The sequence below is a fragment of the Globicephala melas genome, chromosome 8 (genome assembly GCF_963455315.2).
Source record: "Globicephala melas chromosome 8, mGloMel1.2, whole genome shotgun sequence".
NCBI classification, from domain to species: domain Eukaryota; kingdom Metazoa; phylum Chordata; class Mammalia; order Artiodactyla; family Delphinidae; genus Globicephala; species Globicephala melas.
Window position 1 is genome coordinate 100,229,679 of NC_083321.1, and position 18,395 is coordinate 100,248,073.

The following is an 18,395-nucleotide window of genomic DNA, read 5'->3' on the forward strand; positions in this document are numbered from 1 at the left end:
CCAAACATATAAGCACAGCCTGACAGCAACCGTTCAGAAAGTTAGTAGCCAAAATTCTTCTTCCTGATATAAACGTAAGGTCCCATTCTTCAAAATTTTCCTGTAGGATAACAACATCTTTGCTCCATTTTCTTCCATTATTGGTGGATTTTTTTTTTTCCAGAACACACCGTGTTGTTTTGTTTTCTTCTTAGGGAATATTACACTTATTGCTGAGCTAGTGGTTACTTCTCTACCATTCTAAGTGTTAAATCCTAAGCATGAAGGTTATAAGCTACCTTAGGTGGTCCTTCTCTCTTTCGAGGCTCCCACCCTTCGCTTCTAAACACACACACACACACACACACACACACACACACACAAAATGAATGCAGTTATCAAAAGATTTGGTTTATGGAACTGTCACTGAAGGTAATTATATTACCTTCAACCCAACTTTATGTATAAAAAGAAGGTCATGGTTATTTTTCTAAGATAGTGACTGGGATCTGATTTTCTAATAATTTAGGAAGAAATGTTGTTATTTTCTTGTTTTCTCAATGACCACATGCCCAATGTGCCAACAAAACGAACTACTATGAATTTCAAAACAGGCAAAAGATGCTAAAACAATTTTAAAAGCATAAATTCCTACCATACACAGTAACAGAGATGGGTCTTGGACATAACGAGCAGTGCGAGAAACCAGATATAAAAGAGTATTTATCGTATGAGTCTATTTTTATAAAGTTCGGGAACAGGCAAAACTCACGTATGGTGAGACTGGTCCAAAGGGCTGTCGTCTGCTGGGGGTGATGGGCTAGTCTGGGAAGGGGCACCAGGGAGCCTTCCACAATGAAGGAAATGTTCTACATCTCGATCTGGCTAATGGTTACCACACATGTGCATATACGACACTTCATCTGGCTGCTCACTGAGTATACATTAACTGTACACTTGTGTACATTTTTCTATTATACCTCAATCAGGAAAAAAAATTGCAACATATTGTTTCCAAGTGCCTTTTAAGTTTCAATTGCAAAATGAAGAGAACTGTAGCATACTGAAACTATAGCAGTTCCACGTGCCCACACTATTACTAACTTCAGAGAATTCCTCATTATTTAATCTTCAAAAGAAATCATTTCTGGATCAAAGTAACAGACTAACATGTACAGGAGGAGTTACTTAAAGTAGCAGCAGCTAGCAATCATAGGGGTTTTATAACGTGCCAAGCACTTTACTTTCAGTATCTCACGTAATCCACACAACAGCGGTAACAGATACTATGGTTATCCTCATTTCAGCGATGAGGAACCCAAGGCTTAGGTCAAGATCACTGCCCCAGCTCACACGGATAAAAAGAGATGCGCTAGTCTATGTCAAGAATAGCTGAAAAGCAAGCTATATGCTTACGTTAGCGCAATATAAAAATTTTGTAACAAAACGTAAGCAGAATATATCTAAGTTCAGTAACATAACCTGTGTGTTTTTCCCCCTCTCAAGTAAGATGTAAGGAACTTCACAGTTCCTTAATTCTATGGTTAAAAGCACATCACTGGTTCTCAAGAACTGAAGTCCTGACTCACATTCCAACTGATATGTAGCAGAACAAAATGTGCTTTGAGGTAGCTTTTTGTTATCTCTGGCCATCAAAATACATCACACAGCAAAGTGCCTGAACAACTGTGAACCGAGGCAGGCCCAATGCTAACTTTAGTGTTTACTCCCATTCATTCCAGAGTTCTTTCAACCTGGCCATACTACTAGAAGGCAAGCCCAGGATGAAGGTGGGAAGAAAATTAAATATTCTCTCAAAGGCTTCTTTATTTTCTAAACACTTAGTATTGTAAGGAGAATTTGGTAGAGGACTACACGGGAATAGGATGGAGGGAACTGTGACACACAAGATGATTTTAATCAGAAACAAAATACATCAAATTAACCATCAAATAGGCTACTGCACTCTGCACTAGTTGAAAACTACAAGCACTGGAATTCACATTCATTTTTAACTATTCTCAGAAGAGGAAAATCAATTAACTAGGCCATCCAAGATTCAGAACTGCTCTTCCTTGAAAAGTACACAAGAATCAAACTGGGCTCATATTCTGAAGAATGTCTGTATCCAAAAAGTATTCAGGGGCAGGGGAGGTGGGGCAGGGAGAGGAAGACACGCTGATGTTTCTCAGAAATTTTGCTCCAAAGATTTTACAGAATATTTTTGGTAGATATATTTTCATTTACGCACGGCTGCTGGCAAGTCTGCGAAGCGATGCCTTAAGAAATACTAGCAATCAGAAAGAATTCTTCAAAAGACAACAGAAAAGAGAGATACCCTAAATGAATTTAAATTCTGTAATAATAATGTTACAAAAACACAAGAAAAGTCGTATAAAAACAAAAGAGCAAACTCAAATATGCCTATTCAAACAAGCATTTCATCTCTGCAAAATACTTTGCTTCACAGAAAAGGCTGATTTTCCTCTCGGTTGAAGAGTTATTAAAACAATAAAAGCAGCCCTGACAGGCAAGACCTAACTGTAACACGATTTTACATATTTATCAAAAGATCATTCAGAGAAAACTTACCAAGGCTGCAACGTGTATATGCTTGTGCTTCGGAGGCAAAGCAGAAAAGTGACTTTCTGTACTTACAGCGGCGTGCACTTCAGGGTAAAGACACATCACCACGGTCGTGCTCGTAAGAAAAGTCCTGACCAGCAATCTGCCTTTGGGTTGGGCTCTTCTCTTACAAGATAAGCTGTTAAGTCCTGTCTTGATTTTAGATCTGCTAACATATGGAGTCTTCTAATGTAGCCTCTCTCCGCCCACCCGCCACCCTCCCCCCCTCACCACTCGGCTCCCCTCCCTTTCCACACACGCACATACACACATACAAAAAAGGCACTGCAGGGCAGAAATTCCTCAGGTGCTCGCTAATGGAATTCCCAGGGTCTTGGAGCCGCTTCGGGGATCAAGAGATCTCATCGCCCCTGCTGGGGTAAGGAGCAGCAAGTCTGTCCCATTTAATCAAATACAGAATAAATTTTCAGCTCTATTCACTAGCTTGTCTCCAGGGCTCTCAAAAGGCACCAGGCAGCTAGAATCACACACATGTGGCTCTTTTAGGCAAGTATAATTAGTTTGATTTTAAAAAGCCACATTAATAATATCACCTCAGGACCATTATTCAGGGGACAGATGACAACGATACTGTATGTTTTAAGCCTGACAATGGGGGAAAGAGCACAAACAATGAGGGAAAACTTGAAGGATTAAAACAAAAACAAAAAAAAACAACCAGTTTTTCATTGAATTGTAATCCAATATTTTTAAAGTAACATTAAGTATATTCCATATACCATCTCTTAATTGCAATTGAAAAGAATCAAGTAAAGCCCTCCTCCCCGTTCTCTTGAAAATGAGTTGGTACCATATCCACAACAAAAATGTATAAATGGAATGTTTATAAATCAATGAAATGTCTACATACAATATAAAATTTCAATAAAAACAATAAAGCATTCTCTAATTCAAGTTAACAAAATTTCTTGAAAAAAGCACCCATCAAAAACCACAGTAAAATCAAGTCCTTCGGAGCAATCTATTTAGCAACCAGACCCCAAATTCCCTTTCTAATCTAATTAGTTTCTATTAAGTAGTAAGATCACATATCTAAAGAAAGACTATCTCTAGACAGCTCATCTTCTCTTGCGATGTGTTGCCTTATCTGCACTCCTACATAGTACAAATGCTAATCACAAGGCAGTGGCTAACGTAACGATGTGTTAAAAATAACAGATTTTTCACTTAATTAGTTTTAATTTCCTATCTCCAGCCTGATTTCACCACAATAATGTTTAATTCCTGAAAGCATTTCTCCAGGATTTTACTTAGAAACAATACCAATTTCTAGTCTAAATGCCTGCATAAGAAACATTTCTAGAGAAGACACATCTTACTTCAACTTACATTTTGACAAAACCATAAATGAAATCATCCAGAAAGTCATGAAAGCACACAGGCGAAGAGGAAAAATAAGAAGAAAGCACAAGAGCTAGTCAACAGGTTTTACCTGACCTTTTTAGAGCCCAGCCCTATGGCAGAAGTTCTTAATCCAACATAAAGCCTTTCTCTTTATATACACCTTGCAGATGGGGGCAGAGGTGGGGGAAGTCCTACCTTAAAGTGAACTTAATTCCTCCCATGCACAGTCAAACCACCTGCAAAGAAGGCAAGGAGTAACATTGACTTAGAAGCCAACCGACACAAGCTAGATCAGTATGCTCCAAGTCCTAAGGGTTCTCTGTACTTCCCGGCTTGAGAGTCAGAGCTGTTTAAGTACTTTCCACAGAAGAGGAGGTTGATGAGAACCATGGCAATCAATCAAAGCATCGCAAGTGAGTAACTACACAAACAATAGCACGGTACCTCTAGTAACTGATTTTCCTGGTTGACTGAACTATTCAAACGAAGACAGATTTCCCAAATACTATATCCGAGTTTTTGCATGAAAGTTAAACAATGTACACTTGTGTGTTTTTTATAGAAATATAAATGTGTCTGCTCCACACACTGCCAAACACACACCCAGGAAACGCCTTTACAAAATGAAACAGTTTCTCTCCATCCTTCTCATATAACTTCAAGTATGAGGCAGTTCATTTCAACATGTGCAAAACAGAAACTACAGTATTTGGTGCCTCTCTGGGTTCCTAAGAATGCTTTCTAGCTAAGCACTAACTTAAATTTTACAGTTTTCTGGAGTTTTCTTTCATCTTGTCCTAAAAGTTGAACTACCCCCGCATTTTCAGCTAAAATAGACTACCTCCCAAAAATGAGCTATGAAATGTAATAGAACGTTTAGAATTATACTGAGAATAAATCCATTTCATTCTCCAGCCCGTTCCCCACCCTTTCCTAGCAGACACTGTCCACTAGGTATTCCAAAAGTCAGCTGGAGCATCTGTGGGTTGTGGCATCAGCGAGGCATGGAATCAGAATTGGCCTCTTTCATCTTTACTGGCCACTGGCCTGAGACTAAATCTCATGTTACCTTTTAGTCCTATCTTCTGTTTCTCAAGGTGTCTGATTCAGGACACAGAGGTTCTGTTAATGAGGTTCCCTCAATTCTAGATCTCAACTGGAAAGCAGCCTGCCCTTAAGGCACCTGCCACCCTCTGGAGTCTGGACTGGGAAAGGCAGGCATTCTGGAGAAAGCTCCTTTTGGAGAGCCTTCCACCTGATTTGGTGGAGTTGGGAGAACAATGAAGGGAAAGGCGAGAGAGCCTCTCTAGCCCCCTCGGTGATTTATTACTGAAATTCCTAGATGTGGAGAGAATGCAACAAAGGTCTGGAAGCTGCAGAGTGAAATAAATAGCGAGCTGTAATGTATTTAGCAAATGATAATGCAATCCACAGAACGCTATACAGAGGAGAAGGAAAAATACGCTCCCTGGGGCTGGGAAGTCACCAAGTCTGTGAAGGCAGAGAAACATTGCGCAGGAAATTTCTCTTGATTCTCCTTACACATAAATCACTGTCTCTCGCGGGCGCTCTGCGGGCATGGAGGTTGAGAGAGGCGAGGGACCCCGCTCCCTTGGGAAAACGTGCCGGCGCCCCGTGCTCCCGGCTATGCTGCATCTCACCTGCCTCAGCGGATCATTGTCAAACAGATTTAATCGTGTCACTGACACCTCACCCCGCCTCTTCCCACGAGGTGGCTCAGAGTTCCCGAGGACGGGGGACGTAGGCGCTCCCCACTGCGCATCCGTCAGCTGCCCTCCCCAGACCCCGCACGCAGCCTGGACCCCCACGCCCTCCCGGGCACTCCGGCCAACCCGCCCCCGGACCTCCAGCTCCCAAGCCTCGTGGCGCCCAAGCCCGGTGTCCCCAGGCCACCCCTCCCGCCCACCCTTAGGTGGGACCCCACCCCCGCACCTCTAAGCAGGGCTGGCTAAGACCTCCTGCGCGGCAGCCGGCTCCGAAAGCCACCCCCAGGTCATCCCCCGCGCGCTGGCGGCGGCTACGGCGGCAGCGGCGGCTGCGATCCGAACGGGCCCCTCCATGCACCGGGCAGGGCAGCGGGAGGGCGCGGCGCCTCGCACGCCGGGGCGGGGGCGTGGGGGCTGGCGGCGCGGGGTCCCAGTCTCCTCGCACCGAGCCGCGCGAGCCGGGCACCCGGGACTCAGGGGAGGGGCGCCCGGGTTGGGGGGGTGGGGGCGGAGTCACCGGGGCGCGCCCCCGCGGTCGCGCTCCTCCCCTCCAAGGCGCGCGGGCGCGTAACCCGGCGGGCGCTGGGCCAGTGAGGAGCACGCGAGGAGGTGGAGGAGGGAACCCGGCCGCGGAGGCCGCAGCTCCCCGACGGCCCGCGCCCCGCCGGAGGGTGCGCGCGCAGCCTGCCAGATCAGCGGCATGTGGGGGAGATGGGCCGTACCAACGGGCGGGGGGGGGCGCTCTGTGCAGGTCCTTCTACCAGTCCCCCTCCTGCTTGCTCTACGAGTGAGCTCCCCCAGGAAAGGAGAAGTCAGTCTCTGCTTTTGTTTAGGATGGGTGAGGATGAGCTGCCTTAGCAATTCCCGGAGTTTCCCATAATGCCTTTATTCCGTTTCCCCTCATCTTTACTTCCCCGGGAGAGGCGGCATTTGGGGCGGGTCCACTACTGGTCTACACGTTCCCCTGTTTCCCCGCCCAGGCCCGGCCCCTCACCCCTCCACCTAAGTAGTGTGCGAAGCCAGCCAGTCCATCCATTCACTTGGCTCATACCTAGTATCTGCTCTGTGGTTCCAGCTTCCCGCTTTTGGTACCTTCGCTTTTAAACCACTTTCAGTGTTTGGATTCTTAGGCAGTTTCCTCTGATTCCCATCACACCCGCCCTGCATTCACATACACGCAGGCAGGTAACAAAACTTCTCAGAGACTAGGAGAGGCTCATTGTCGCCTGGTGCAAGCAGCATGACCTTTGGCCCCAGAGTCTTCCCAACTCGTCCTTTGGATGTGCCCCAAGTGATCTGATCTCACTGAATTTCAGTTGTTCAAACAGAAAAAGGGGGAAATAATTTGTTTAAAAGGTTGTTGTGAAGCATAAATATGATACTTAGTGGAAAGCACCTGCCACTGCATGGACATTTGGGGACTGTGACTTCTATATACTACTAATAATAATTATAATTATTATTAGCAATTAGTTTATTTTTTTACCATCATCATCATTACTTACTATTTAACTACAGAAAGAGCTCTAATGATACTTGGAATTCAAAAACACTCAGTACTGAACGTCAGGAGAAATATGACAGAACTCCTTACCTTCTTACTTGAATTTCACAAGCAAAGGCTCTGAAAGTGTGGTGATGTTCAGACAGTTTAGTTTTTTGCTTTAGCTACATCCAGGGTCTTTATGAAAGTATAAGGTCCTAAGAAATTCAGTATAGGAGGGAAAAAAAGAACTCTACTTGTTTGTTCTCTATTGTTCCATTTTTACTTATTCAAACTGAGTCTGTGTGTTATTAACTTAAGGTATATTAAATGATTTTTCAATCCGTAAATAAAATGTCCTGGAAACATTGAAGGAAAAACATTGAAAGTTTATCTGAACTGAGAGTTTTGTGTGAATGGGATGGAAGCCTTGCAGGTTTCTTGTGGCGATCTGTAAGAATCCTAGCTGTCCCCTACCACAGCAGTTCCACTACAAACCCTTCTAGGGTCCTCTCTTGGGGCCCAATTGATTCTGGGCACCTCCAAGTCTCACAGTGCCAGTTGAATATCACTATGCCTATTGTTACTCATAATCAGACCTGAGAAATAATCATGATGTTGTGGATACTGATTACTCCCTTGCTGCCTTGCTTGTAAAGTGGAGTATTCATTTCAGGGGCAAATAGTTTTTCATTAATGAATCATTCACTTATTTGTTCACTTATAAGTGTAAAGTAATATTTTAGAACTTTATTGAGCACCTACTCTATGCCACCACTAGGCAAAAAGGTACATAGAGAAATATGGCACAGTCCCAAGCTTCAAAGAGCTCACAATCTAATTGTGATACTGATACATCGATGGATAAGTACATTGAGACGTCTTCAGTGCAATGAACAGGCAGATGTGGGAGCACAGGGGCAGTGTGGCCAACCCAGGCTAGAGTTTGGGGGGAGTGGAGGGCAGCGTGTCAAGAAAGACTTCCCAAAGGAAGTGACCCATGAACTAAGCCTTAAAGGGTAGTAGGGGTTAACCAGGTACAGGTGAAGGAGTGGAAGGACCATCTAGGCAGAGGGGACATTATGAACAAAGGAACAGAGGCAAGAAACAAGACAGCTCAGAGGGACTGCAAACTCTTCTTTGTGGTTGAAATGTGAGAGGCCAGGTAGGGATTGGTAAGGGAAGGCACTGCAGGAAGAAGCTGAAGCCAGATCACGGAAGGCTATGCATGTCATTCCAAGAAGCTAGGACTCGATCCTGTAGGCAATGGGGAGTCAATGCACAGTTTTAAGTGGGAGTGTGATATGGCCAGGTTTATATTTAGAGGTATCACCTAGCAGCAGCCATAAGGACAGATTTAAGGGACTTCCCCGGCAGCCCAGTGGTTAAGACTCTGTCCCTACAATGCAGGGGATGCAAGTTCGATCCCTGGTCGGGGAACTAAGATCCCACATGCCTCATGACATGGCCAAAAAATAAAAATAACAAAAAGGACAGATTTAAGGGAGCCAAGCCTGAGATAAAAAAATGTGGAAGCTTCTGAAGAATCCAGATAGTCCAATTGGATCAAGAGACTGAACTAGGACAACCATAACAAGGCCAGAGAAGAGAAGGGAAATTCTAGAAACAAGAGGGAATCTTGGCTGGACTTCGAACGTGATTGCATGTGGAAGGTAAAGAAGAGAGAGGACTCAAGGATGACATCAGCCTTCTAGCTTGAGAGGGTGGTGGCCATCTCCTTACCCCCACAGTAGCCAGGAAGAGAGTCATGCCCTGAATAAGAGAAGGATTTTAGGGGAACAATGATGTGTTTAATTTGGACACTTTTGAATTTGAGGTGCCCATGGATCCTCCAAGTACAGGTGTCCACTAGATGGAAAAGTCCAAGCTGGAGGTATTAGATTTGAAAGTCATCAGCATAGAGTAGTTTTTATACCATGAAAGCAGAAGTGAAGCCTCAGGAAGAATGTGGAATTCTAGAAAGTTGTGGCCAAGGATAGATCTCTAAAACTCCGATATATAAAGCCCCCAATTATCCTGGTGAATTTGGAGGGAAAGTTGTTTACGGGACTCAAGGTGTGGGACTTGAAAAGGACGCTTGGGGAAAGTGTTGAGGGTTTGGAATAGTCATTAGGAAAAACAAGAGTTGAAAAATGAAAGTTGAAAAGCAGTCACAGGATTGATAAGTGATGCTGAGGGCCTGGCTGAAGTTGGAGATCATGAATTTGTAGTGACAGAGTCTACATGGTTGTGTGACTTTCTCTATCAAAATTTAATCACTTAGGTGTGAGGGGAAAGCATAACACTGATCCAGATTTGGAGTTGTGCTGGAGAATGTGCAAGAAGGAGATTAATACACAGTATTAGTAAGAAAATAATTTAAATCATCAATCATAGAATCTAGGCTCTGAGCTGGAATGATAGACTGGAATAAAATGAAAAGTTGAATAAAAGTAGATTTCTATGAGGTTAAAGGGCCCTTGTTTCAGGATTGAGGAGTGAAAAAGCCAGGAGGTCTTTAGTTACGATCCCCAATTTCCGAAGTGGAATAGTTCCAGGTAACTATTAGGTCCAGCACGCTAATGGATGCTGGTGGATGAAGTGGTATAGAGGTTTAAGGTCATCAGAATTTATGGGATAAGGGGACATTGGGCCTTGAGAGATGGTCCGACATTGAAGGGACCTAGAGGATGTTAAGAGAAATACCATAAGCCCAAGTCCATAGTGACTAGCTGGGAAGGTTGCTAAGTGACACAGATATACATTCAATGAATTTTAGGCCTGAATCGGGTGCTTTTCTAATACAAAATAAATGTTAAAACTGGTTCTCCAAGAATAACACAACAGACAGTTGAATGAAACAGACCTGAATCAAATTCTGACACCACCTCATTTGACTTGGTCAAGTTACTTAAGCTCTTGGAGTCTTGATTTCACCATTAGTAAAATGGGGATGCGACTAATACCTTGTATGCCCACTTGATACTTTCACAGCGTTGCTGGGAGGATTAATTGAGATGATACGTATGAAGCACTTAGTACTTGGAACATGGCAAACACTAAATAAAATTAGCTAGAATAATAGTTAATGATTATATGGTACTAGCTGTATGCTAATTATCATTTTAAGCATTAGTTCCATATTACAAATGAGAATATGGGCGGCCAAGAAACCCGAGGTGTCCTGACAAAGATCACACAGCTAGTCAGTGTCAGATAGTCTGGCTCTAGAGGCTGGACTCTTGATTACTAATGTCTCCCCATAATAGGAATATTTATTTGTATTAATATCACTTCAAATGAATTTATCAATTAGAAAACTTTTATTGAGCACCTTTTAGATGTAAAGCACTGAATTAAAGAGGCATAAGGCCAGGACATGGAAGCAACCTAAATGTCCATCAACAGATGAATGGATAAAGAAGAGGTGGTACATATATACAATGGAATATTACTCAGCCATAGGAAAGAACAAAATAATGCCATTTGCATTGACATGGGTGGACCTAGAGATTATCATACTAAGTGAAGTAAGCCAGACAAAGACAAATATATGGTATCACTTATATGTGGAATCTAAAAAAAGGTACAAATGAACCTATTTACAAAACAGAGATTAAGTCGCAGATGTAGAAAACAAACTTATGATTACCAAGGGGGAGGGGGGAGGGATGAACTGGGAGATTAGGATTGACATAGACACACTAAAATATATAAAATAGATAACTAATAAGAACCTACTGTATAGCACAGGGAACTCTACTCGATACTCTCAATATCCTATATGGGAAAAGAATCTAAAAAAGAGCGAATATATGTACATGTATAACTGACTCACTTTGCTGTACAGCAGAAACTAACACAACATTGTAAATCAACTATACTCCAATAAAAAATAATTAATTTTAAAACAGCTATCACTTTTAGCACTTTTTGTACATCTTCAATTTCTAAATGTACATCACCAATAAAATTCTTTGCCATTTAACTTAGATTATATATATAATCTTATATGTATAATAATATATGTTTAATCATATATATATATATATAAAGAGATATAAGAAAATACCTGGATTAAACAAACCTGAGGGCCTCCTGAGGCTCCCTTGGCCGCACTGTCCCTAGGACCCTCGGCCACCGCAGTGACCCACTCAGCGCACCTCCCACCATTCCTGGACACTGCACAGCTTGGGATGTGGCTTCCCTGCATTTGCTGAGAGAGCCAAGTGATTGAACCCAAAAGTGCAGGTGTGTTATCTCCCCCACGATTGTGAGGAGAACACAGCAGGAGCCCCACAGGAAGGTTCCTTCTCTGCCGTGCCCTGTTCAGAGGCGTGGTCTTTCAGTACATCTCCTCCGGAGACACCTCTCATGGCCAAGCTGGAATGCCTGGTGAGTGACCAGCTGTATCTCTTGTGACATGTCAGAAAGCAGCGGCCAGCGTGGTAACACGTCCCCTTGCACTTGTCTCCCAGCTTTTCCTCCCCGTCCACCTTCTCCCTCACTCCCACCTGGGATTGACTTCGTTGTCTCAATCTCTGTGTACCAGAGAGTCTCTGAACCTAAGGAATTTACATAAAGCTTTAGAAGGATTAAGCCTATGTCTGCATGAAATAAATTACATACAAATAACTATTTGATAAATACCAAATGAGCAGCATGCACCAGAGCACAAGTTTGCAGTCCAACGTGAGTATCATTAACTACATGAGCTTGCATTTTCTGTGCCTCGGTTTCCTCATATATAAAACAGGTATAGTGAGACCTGTGTTGTAGTTTCACACATTGACGGTAAGAATAAAAAATGGCACAATCTCCAGGCAAGAAATTTGAGGACATTTATAAAAATTCAGCACTCTTTCACCCTTTGATCCAGCAGTCCCAGCCTCTAAATCTATCCTGCAGGCACTCTTGCACACATGTGAAAGGCTGATGTGAAAGTCATTTACTGCAGCATTGCTTATAACAGATTAAAAACAACCCAGGTGGGACTTCCCAGATGGCGCAGTAGTTAAAAGTCTACCTGCCAATGCAGGGGACACGGGTTTGAGCCCTGGTCCGGAAGATCCCACATGCCGCGGAGCAACTAAGCCTGTGTGTCACAACTACTGAGCCTGCGAGCCACAACTACTGAAGCCCGCGAGCCACAACTACTGAAGCCCGCGTGCCTAGAGCCTGTGCTCCGCAACAAGAGAAGCCACTGCAGTGAGAAGCCCGCGCACCGCAAAAAAGAGTAGCCCCAGCTCGCTGCAACTAGAGAAAGCCCGTGAGCAGCAACAAAGAACCAACACAGACAAAAATAAATAAATAAATAAATTTATTTTTTAAAAACCCCAGGAGTTCATTATTAGACAAAACACAAAAATTTGATATGAAAATAATACCCTCCTTTCAAGGCTTAGATGAGATAACCCACGTCAAATTCCTAGCATAGTACCTGACACATAGTAGGATCTCAGAAAACGGAGACTACAAAAAGAACTCTCAGTTGAAGTGGAAGTAGAAAGGCTTTAAGAAGGAAGGAGAACTTGACCTCATCCTGGAAGCTGGGGAAGACTCAGAGAGAAGTAGGGAAATGGGGAGGGTTCCCAATGAGGAGTGGGGGGCACAGGGGAGCAAAGCTGTGAGGGCAGAATGGCAGGTGGAAGGAAGGCACTGGACAGAGTGGCCCAGGGGATTAGAGCAGAGTGGTGCATAGCAACAGTGGGAGGTGGAGTTAGTAGAGAAGTTGGGGCACATGGGGAGGGATTGAATTGTATCATGAACTTGAGACTTTATTCTTTGGGTCATAAGAGTAACGAATTTTATATTTGTATTGTAGTTTATGGTAGAAAATCAAACCTTATTGGTTGGATTTGATACCAACCCAAATCAATATTATGAGCCTCTCAAATATTCTTGGGCTAGAAATGACCTAATACACATGGCAAATGTCAAGGAATTTCCCTTTTAGGGAGAGCAAGTTTGGTCGGAGCTGGTTATCACCAAGCTGGCTCAGTCTGTTGAAGGTTTTCAAACTAAACAGTGATTTCACATGTTTTGATGTTGGTCATGGCTTTGGATTTTATTGGATCTTATATACATAAGAAAAAACATGAACCAATTTAAAGCAAAAGAGGGAAGGAAAAATGATCATCTAAAAGTCAATTGGTTTAGGGCCTTTCTCTCTGCTAAAGGTTCCAAAGTTCAAAACAACAACGAAATCCCACAATAAGTTGGGCCCAGAGGGCTAAACAATAACAAAAGTCGCTTGTCTCCCTTTGGATGGTTTCCAAATTTATACAACAAAGTTTCCATTAAATATGCAGGAAGTTCTGATTATTTACGATGTAATTTAATATTGACATGTTATTAAGTGAGCTGACCCTCCCCCAAGCCTTTAGAATTTCACGTCTAATGACTGCAGGGTAACTCCCCTACCAAGGCTCAGAGGTTGGTAATCAACGGTTTTCCTCTGCGAGATATTTTTTTCTTCAAAAAGAAATTCCAATAGGTTGACTGTATTCTCACTGTCTTGTACATTTCCTGAATTGTGTGCAAGAGGATTTCACGGAGAGAGAGATTTCTATGGCCTTTTTTATGCTGAACAGGCTAAGCTCTGGAGACCCACTGCCTAAACCCATTACACACAGATCAACTAACTCTGTGACTGGGTTTGTGATGCCAGATTAATTTACCCACACACCAGGTCGGGAGAAAATGACTTTACACATCTCCTTTGCACTAGCAAAGAATGTGGAGATCGTTTTACAGGAAAGAGAAGACAGGTCTGTAACAGAGGTCAGGGCTGAACTGATAGGATGCCACCTTCCATGCCATTCAGTTACAGGCGGCAAAGGGGCCCCATCGGAGACTTGAAAGAAAGCAAAAGTCCTGAGAGGGAATGATGAGGGGTTGGGGATATTTGCAAAGGGTAGCAGCTAACGAATGAGCTATTTGGGGCTAGACGGCCTCATAGGAAAGCACTGGACTGAGGAATGGGAAACCTGTCCAGTGTGATTTATTCCCAGGTCCCTCATTAGCCTACTGTCTGCTGTGTGAACTTGGGCCAATCACTTAATCTCTATGGTAGAATTTCCTTTCTTCCTCCCAGAGAGGAAAAAAAATGAGCTACAGTATGTCAAGGTCTCTAAGGGGCTGGTGTTGTTAGAGCAGAATCTGGCAGCTTTAACAGCTCTAGTATGGGTCGGAACAAAAAGATTTTGGCATGATGTCTTAGCTGCTGCTTGAAGGATGTGGTTTTCCAAATCCTCGGGACGGGATCTCTAACACCCAAGGCAGCTCTGACTGGGCTCATCTCTGGAGATGCTGGAGGTCTTCTGTTTAGCCCTTTGGTCCACACACTGTGTAAAGTCAGGTGAGTTTCCCCATCAGCCAAAGAGGTATAAAGATACCATACGCTGCCCGGTGGTTTCAAGGATTTAAAGTGTATAACGTACCTTGTGTTGTGGTCAGCACAGAATACGTGTGCTGTACTGATGGCTCTTATTACTCACCAGCTCGCTTTAGACGTTCCTTATCAATTATCAATATTTCTTGTATCAGCAGCAAAGAATGTTATGAAAACTAACTTCCCTCTTGGACAAATTACTTATGTTTTGTGCATCAGTTTTCTCATCTGTGAAACAGTAATAATGGTACCTGTTTTCTATGACTGCGGTGAGGATTAAGTGAAATAATGCATACAAAGAACTAGGCTCAGAAATAATAAATAATAAAAGCATAATCAATAATTTAAAATAGCTACTATTATTATTTTTATCATCATCATCATGGTAAAAAATCATTGTGAATTCTCCTACAGTCTAAAGTTTTCTCTCACTGCTTTAGCTGTGAACGACTATCATGCTACACAAGCAGTGAAAGATGGAGCACACGTGAATTAATGGTCTGCGTTCTGATCATTCACAGATTAGTCATAAGGATAATACTTGCTCTTCATATTAACAGGTATCCATAAACGACATAAATTTAGAAGACCGTTATAAGGTTGAGGTAAGTTTGGCACATGGCAAGCATTCTATGGTGCTTGTTAACCAAATAAACACATACATATATAGAAAGACAAGGCGAGCTCATGAATCATTATCCTTAACCTTGCTTGTGCCCTACATAACCAAGTGTTTCTCTTCTCTAGGTTGGTTAAAGGTACTTACAGAGCGCGTCGGTGCTGACACACGGTTCTGAACAGAGCTCTCTAAGAGTCCTTACGTCTCCCCCAGCCGCAGGTCTGGTGCCGGCCACTATGCTTCCCCACGTTCTCACATCTTTGTCCCATCCTTTCCCTTGATCACATCCTGTCCAGCTCATTTACCACCTGCTGCTCGCCAATTACTGTCTATCCTGTCCTGGAGGTTCTGGGTACCACATTTCCCGGGAGAAATGGAAACTCTTTGTTTCTGACTCTGCATTACGATCTCAGCCTTATCACCTTATCCCTGGGGGCTAGAGAGATGGGGACCAGGGCCCGGGCAGAGAAAGGACACCAGGAGAGGAGAGCCTGGGACTCTGGCCACTTGGGACAGAGATAGGAGACTGGAGAAGGCCCCCCACCCCCAAGTTTTGGATTCAGCCTTCACATTCACATTTATGCCCGAAAGGGAGGGAAGCACGTAGGCAGACAGCCCCTGGGAGCTGGGTACCCAAGTGAGGGAAGTTTATGAGGGGCGGCAGGGATGGAGAACAATTTACACCGTGTTCTTACTCACTGCCCCTCGCCTCCTTGCACCAGGGACCGCCTTGTTAATGAGGGGAGTGCGATGGAGAAAGAGACAGATTTTCTCCAGGCTTCTTCAAGATGCCCATGAAACTGGCCATGGGCTTCTCAGCATGTTTTCAGGCTAATTCAATCTAAGGGGTCAATAACTGACAGCAGCTTTATAATTGGGACCCTGGGATCCCGGGCAGTCAGACTCTCAGGTGCTGCAGCAGACACCTAGGGAGATATTCTGGCTCTAGGGGATCTTCTGTCTCCACCATCCAGATCACAGCACACGTCTGGCTCTGTGCTGCCTACGCTTCAGGCCCAGTACCCTTTCTCTGCTTGCCCCACAGCCAGCAAGCTCCCTGGTGACCAGCAGTGTGTTAGGGGCTGAAATTAGCAACCCCCCCAACCTGGTCCCAGATTGGGAGGGGGCACGAGAAGACCTTTGGAAGAGCACATCACAGGCCCCTCCGGTCCGTCTCAGACCTCACCTGCACTCAGGAACACCTCTTTGCCCACTCCTCTCTATTCATTTCATGGATTTGTCAAAAGGTCAACTCTGGGGCTTCCCTGGTGGTGCAGTGGTTGAGAGTCCACCTGCCGATGCAGGGGACGCGGGTTCGTGACCCGGTCCGGGAGGATCCCACATGCCGCAGAGTGGCTGGGCCCGTGAGCCATGGCCGCTGAGCCTGCGCGTCCAGAGCCTGTGCTCCGCAACGGGAGAGGCCACAACAGTGAGAGGCCCGCGTACCGCAAAAAAAAAAAAAAAAAAAGCTCAACTCTGCAGTGAGCCCCTCCTGCAGCCCAGCTTTTCTTGGGCCCCTTCACAAAGGGCTTCCACCTTGATTAAAGGACTGTGCTTAACATTCTTCACAAACGCTGGAGGAGGAGGGCTGTGGGACCTGTTGAAGAAGGAAAGAAGGGAGGAATGGAGGTGCGGGCCTTGAGACTTAAGCCCCCAAATAAACCAGACCCACACAAAATGTCAGGACTCCAGGACGTTTTTCCACAGTGAGATCATTCTCTTTTTAACCAACCATCAGGAGCCAGGCCTCTGGGGACTATACGTGCCCATCAGGTCCAGTCCCCTGCCTCCATGCATGAGGATGGCTCAGAGACGGCACACTCCTCTAAAAGTGCCTGTTTACCCTTCTCTCCCCGCGTCAGCGTCTTTCACTCCTGATCACGAGGCACGTAATCCTGAGGGCCCCTTCTAGGCCCAGGGGCTGGTTTCACCATCCTGTAACACGGGAAACATGTCAGGACGTCTCTGGGATGTTCAACCGTCTGGCTTCCTGTCGGTGAGCCCTGTGACCTGTCCGGAGTCACCAGGAAGGTGGTCATTCTCTACCTTCTCTTTCTATCAACAGTAGCAGCCACAGTTTGGAGATTCAGCGCCGCGCTTCCTCTCGAGCCCGGATCGGTGCATGCTTCCACCCCATGGCTGCCCTAGAGGTGGTTCAGAAGGTGCTGAGCTTAACAAGCACTTGGCAAAGTGAAGGAGATAAAATCTATCATCATCCCTCTGCTTCCCTCTTTTCCTTTATTTCTCTCTCTACCTTTAAACACCGAAACTGCCATAGTTCTCAATTTTAATCAGTTTGCTGATTCAGTTAATGAAGTTATTCAATGACGTTTACTAAGCACCTACAAGACACTATCAAGAAAGATGTCGTTTCTACACTTCTTTGTTTTACTTCCTATTTTGCTGCTTTCCTGGGAGGGGTCCCAGGAAGATACATGTATCTTCTCACCATTTCTTTGAGCAGACAAAGACCCAGGCAAATGCTTATCAAGCTTTTTCTACTTGTTCATCACTCACTTGCCACTTACAGAAAGACACGGTAGCATCTCTGCCCTTGAGACACTTAGTCTCTTTTGGCCAGATAGCATTACACTTAGGTAGTACCTATTATGTGCCAGGCACAGTTCGATAGCACTCATTTACTATTCCTGTGAAATAAGCATATTATTCCTGCTTTATAGATGAGGAAACCAAGGCTCAGAGAGGCTGAGTAACTTGCCCAAGGTGACACAGCTTGAGAGGACAGAGCTGGATTCAAACCCGAGCGGCTAACTTCAGAATCCACACACTTTGCCCCTATGCTCTGCAGCCTTTTAAATGTGTCTCCAAAACAATGAGAAAGTCAGGCAAGGCAGCACAGAAACAAACATTCAGTGGTTATGATGGAGACTGAGGTTATGGGGTTAGAGCAAGAAAGAAACGGTTCTTGGGGAGAGAACCACAGAAAGAGCTGGGTTGGACTGTTTCGAGGCTAACAGAAGATCTTGTTCATGTGCGGAATGAGGGAGATAACCTGCAGATCTGAAGAGAAGCTAAAGGGTAGGATGGGAGCCTCTCCTAACTTAAGAATAAAGAAAATAGGAAAGCTCTTCTCTGCAAAATGACGGTACAAAGATTACCTCCTGCCTGGTTTTGTGAGAATTAGAACAATGCCTTGCACGTAGTAAGTGTAAGTTTGGGTTATACTATTATTATTATTGTTCT

At 44.3% G+C, this 18,395-nt stretch overlaps 1 protein-coding gene across 1 annotated transcript in view; it reads right to left on the bottom strand.

Moving 5' to 3' along the window:
• Positions 1 to 6,047, bottom strand: part of CDON (cell adhesion associated, oncogene regulated) — a 100,625-nt gene extending 94,578 nt beyond the window's left edge. The window contains exons 1-2 of the mRNA XM_030840688.2: positions 5,923 to 6,047; positions 4,165 to 4,205 (exon numbers count right to left, since the gene is read on the bottom strand). Of these exons, the coding sequence (XP_030696548.2) occupies positions 4,165 to 4,190 (26 nt within the window). The 5' untranslated portion in view covers positions 4,191 to 4,205; positions 5,923 to 6,047. The remainder of the gene's footprint in view (positions 1 to 4,164; positions 4,206 to 5,922) is intronic.
• Positions 6,048 to 18,395: the final 12,348 nt, after the last annotated feature.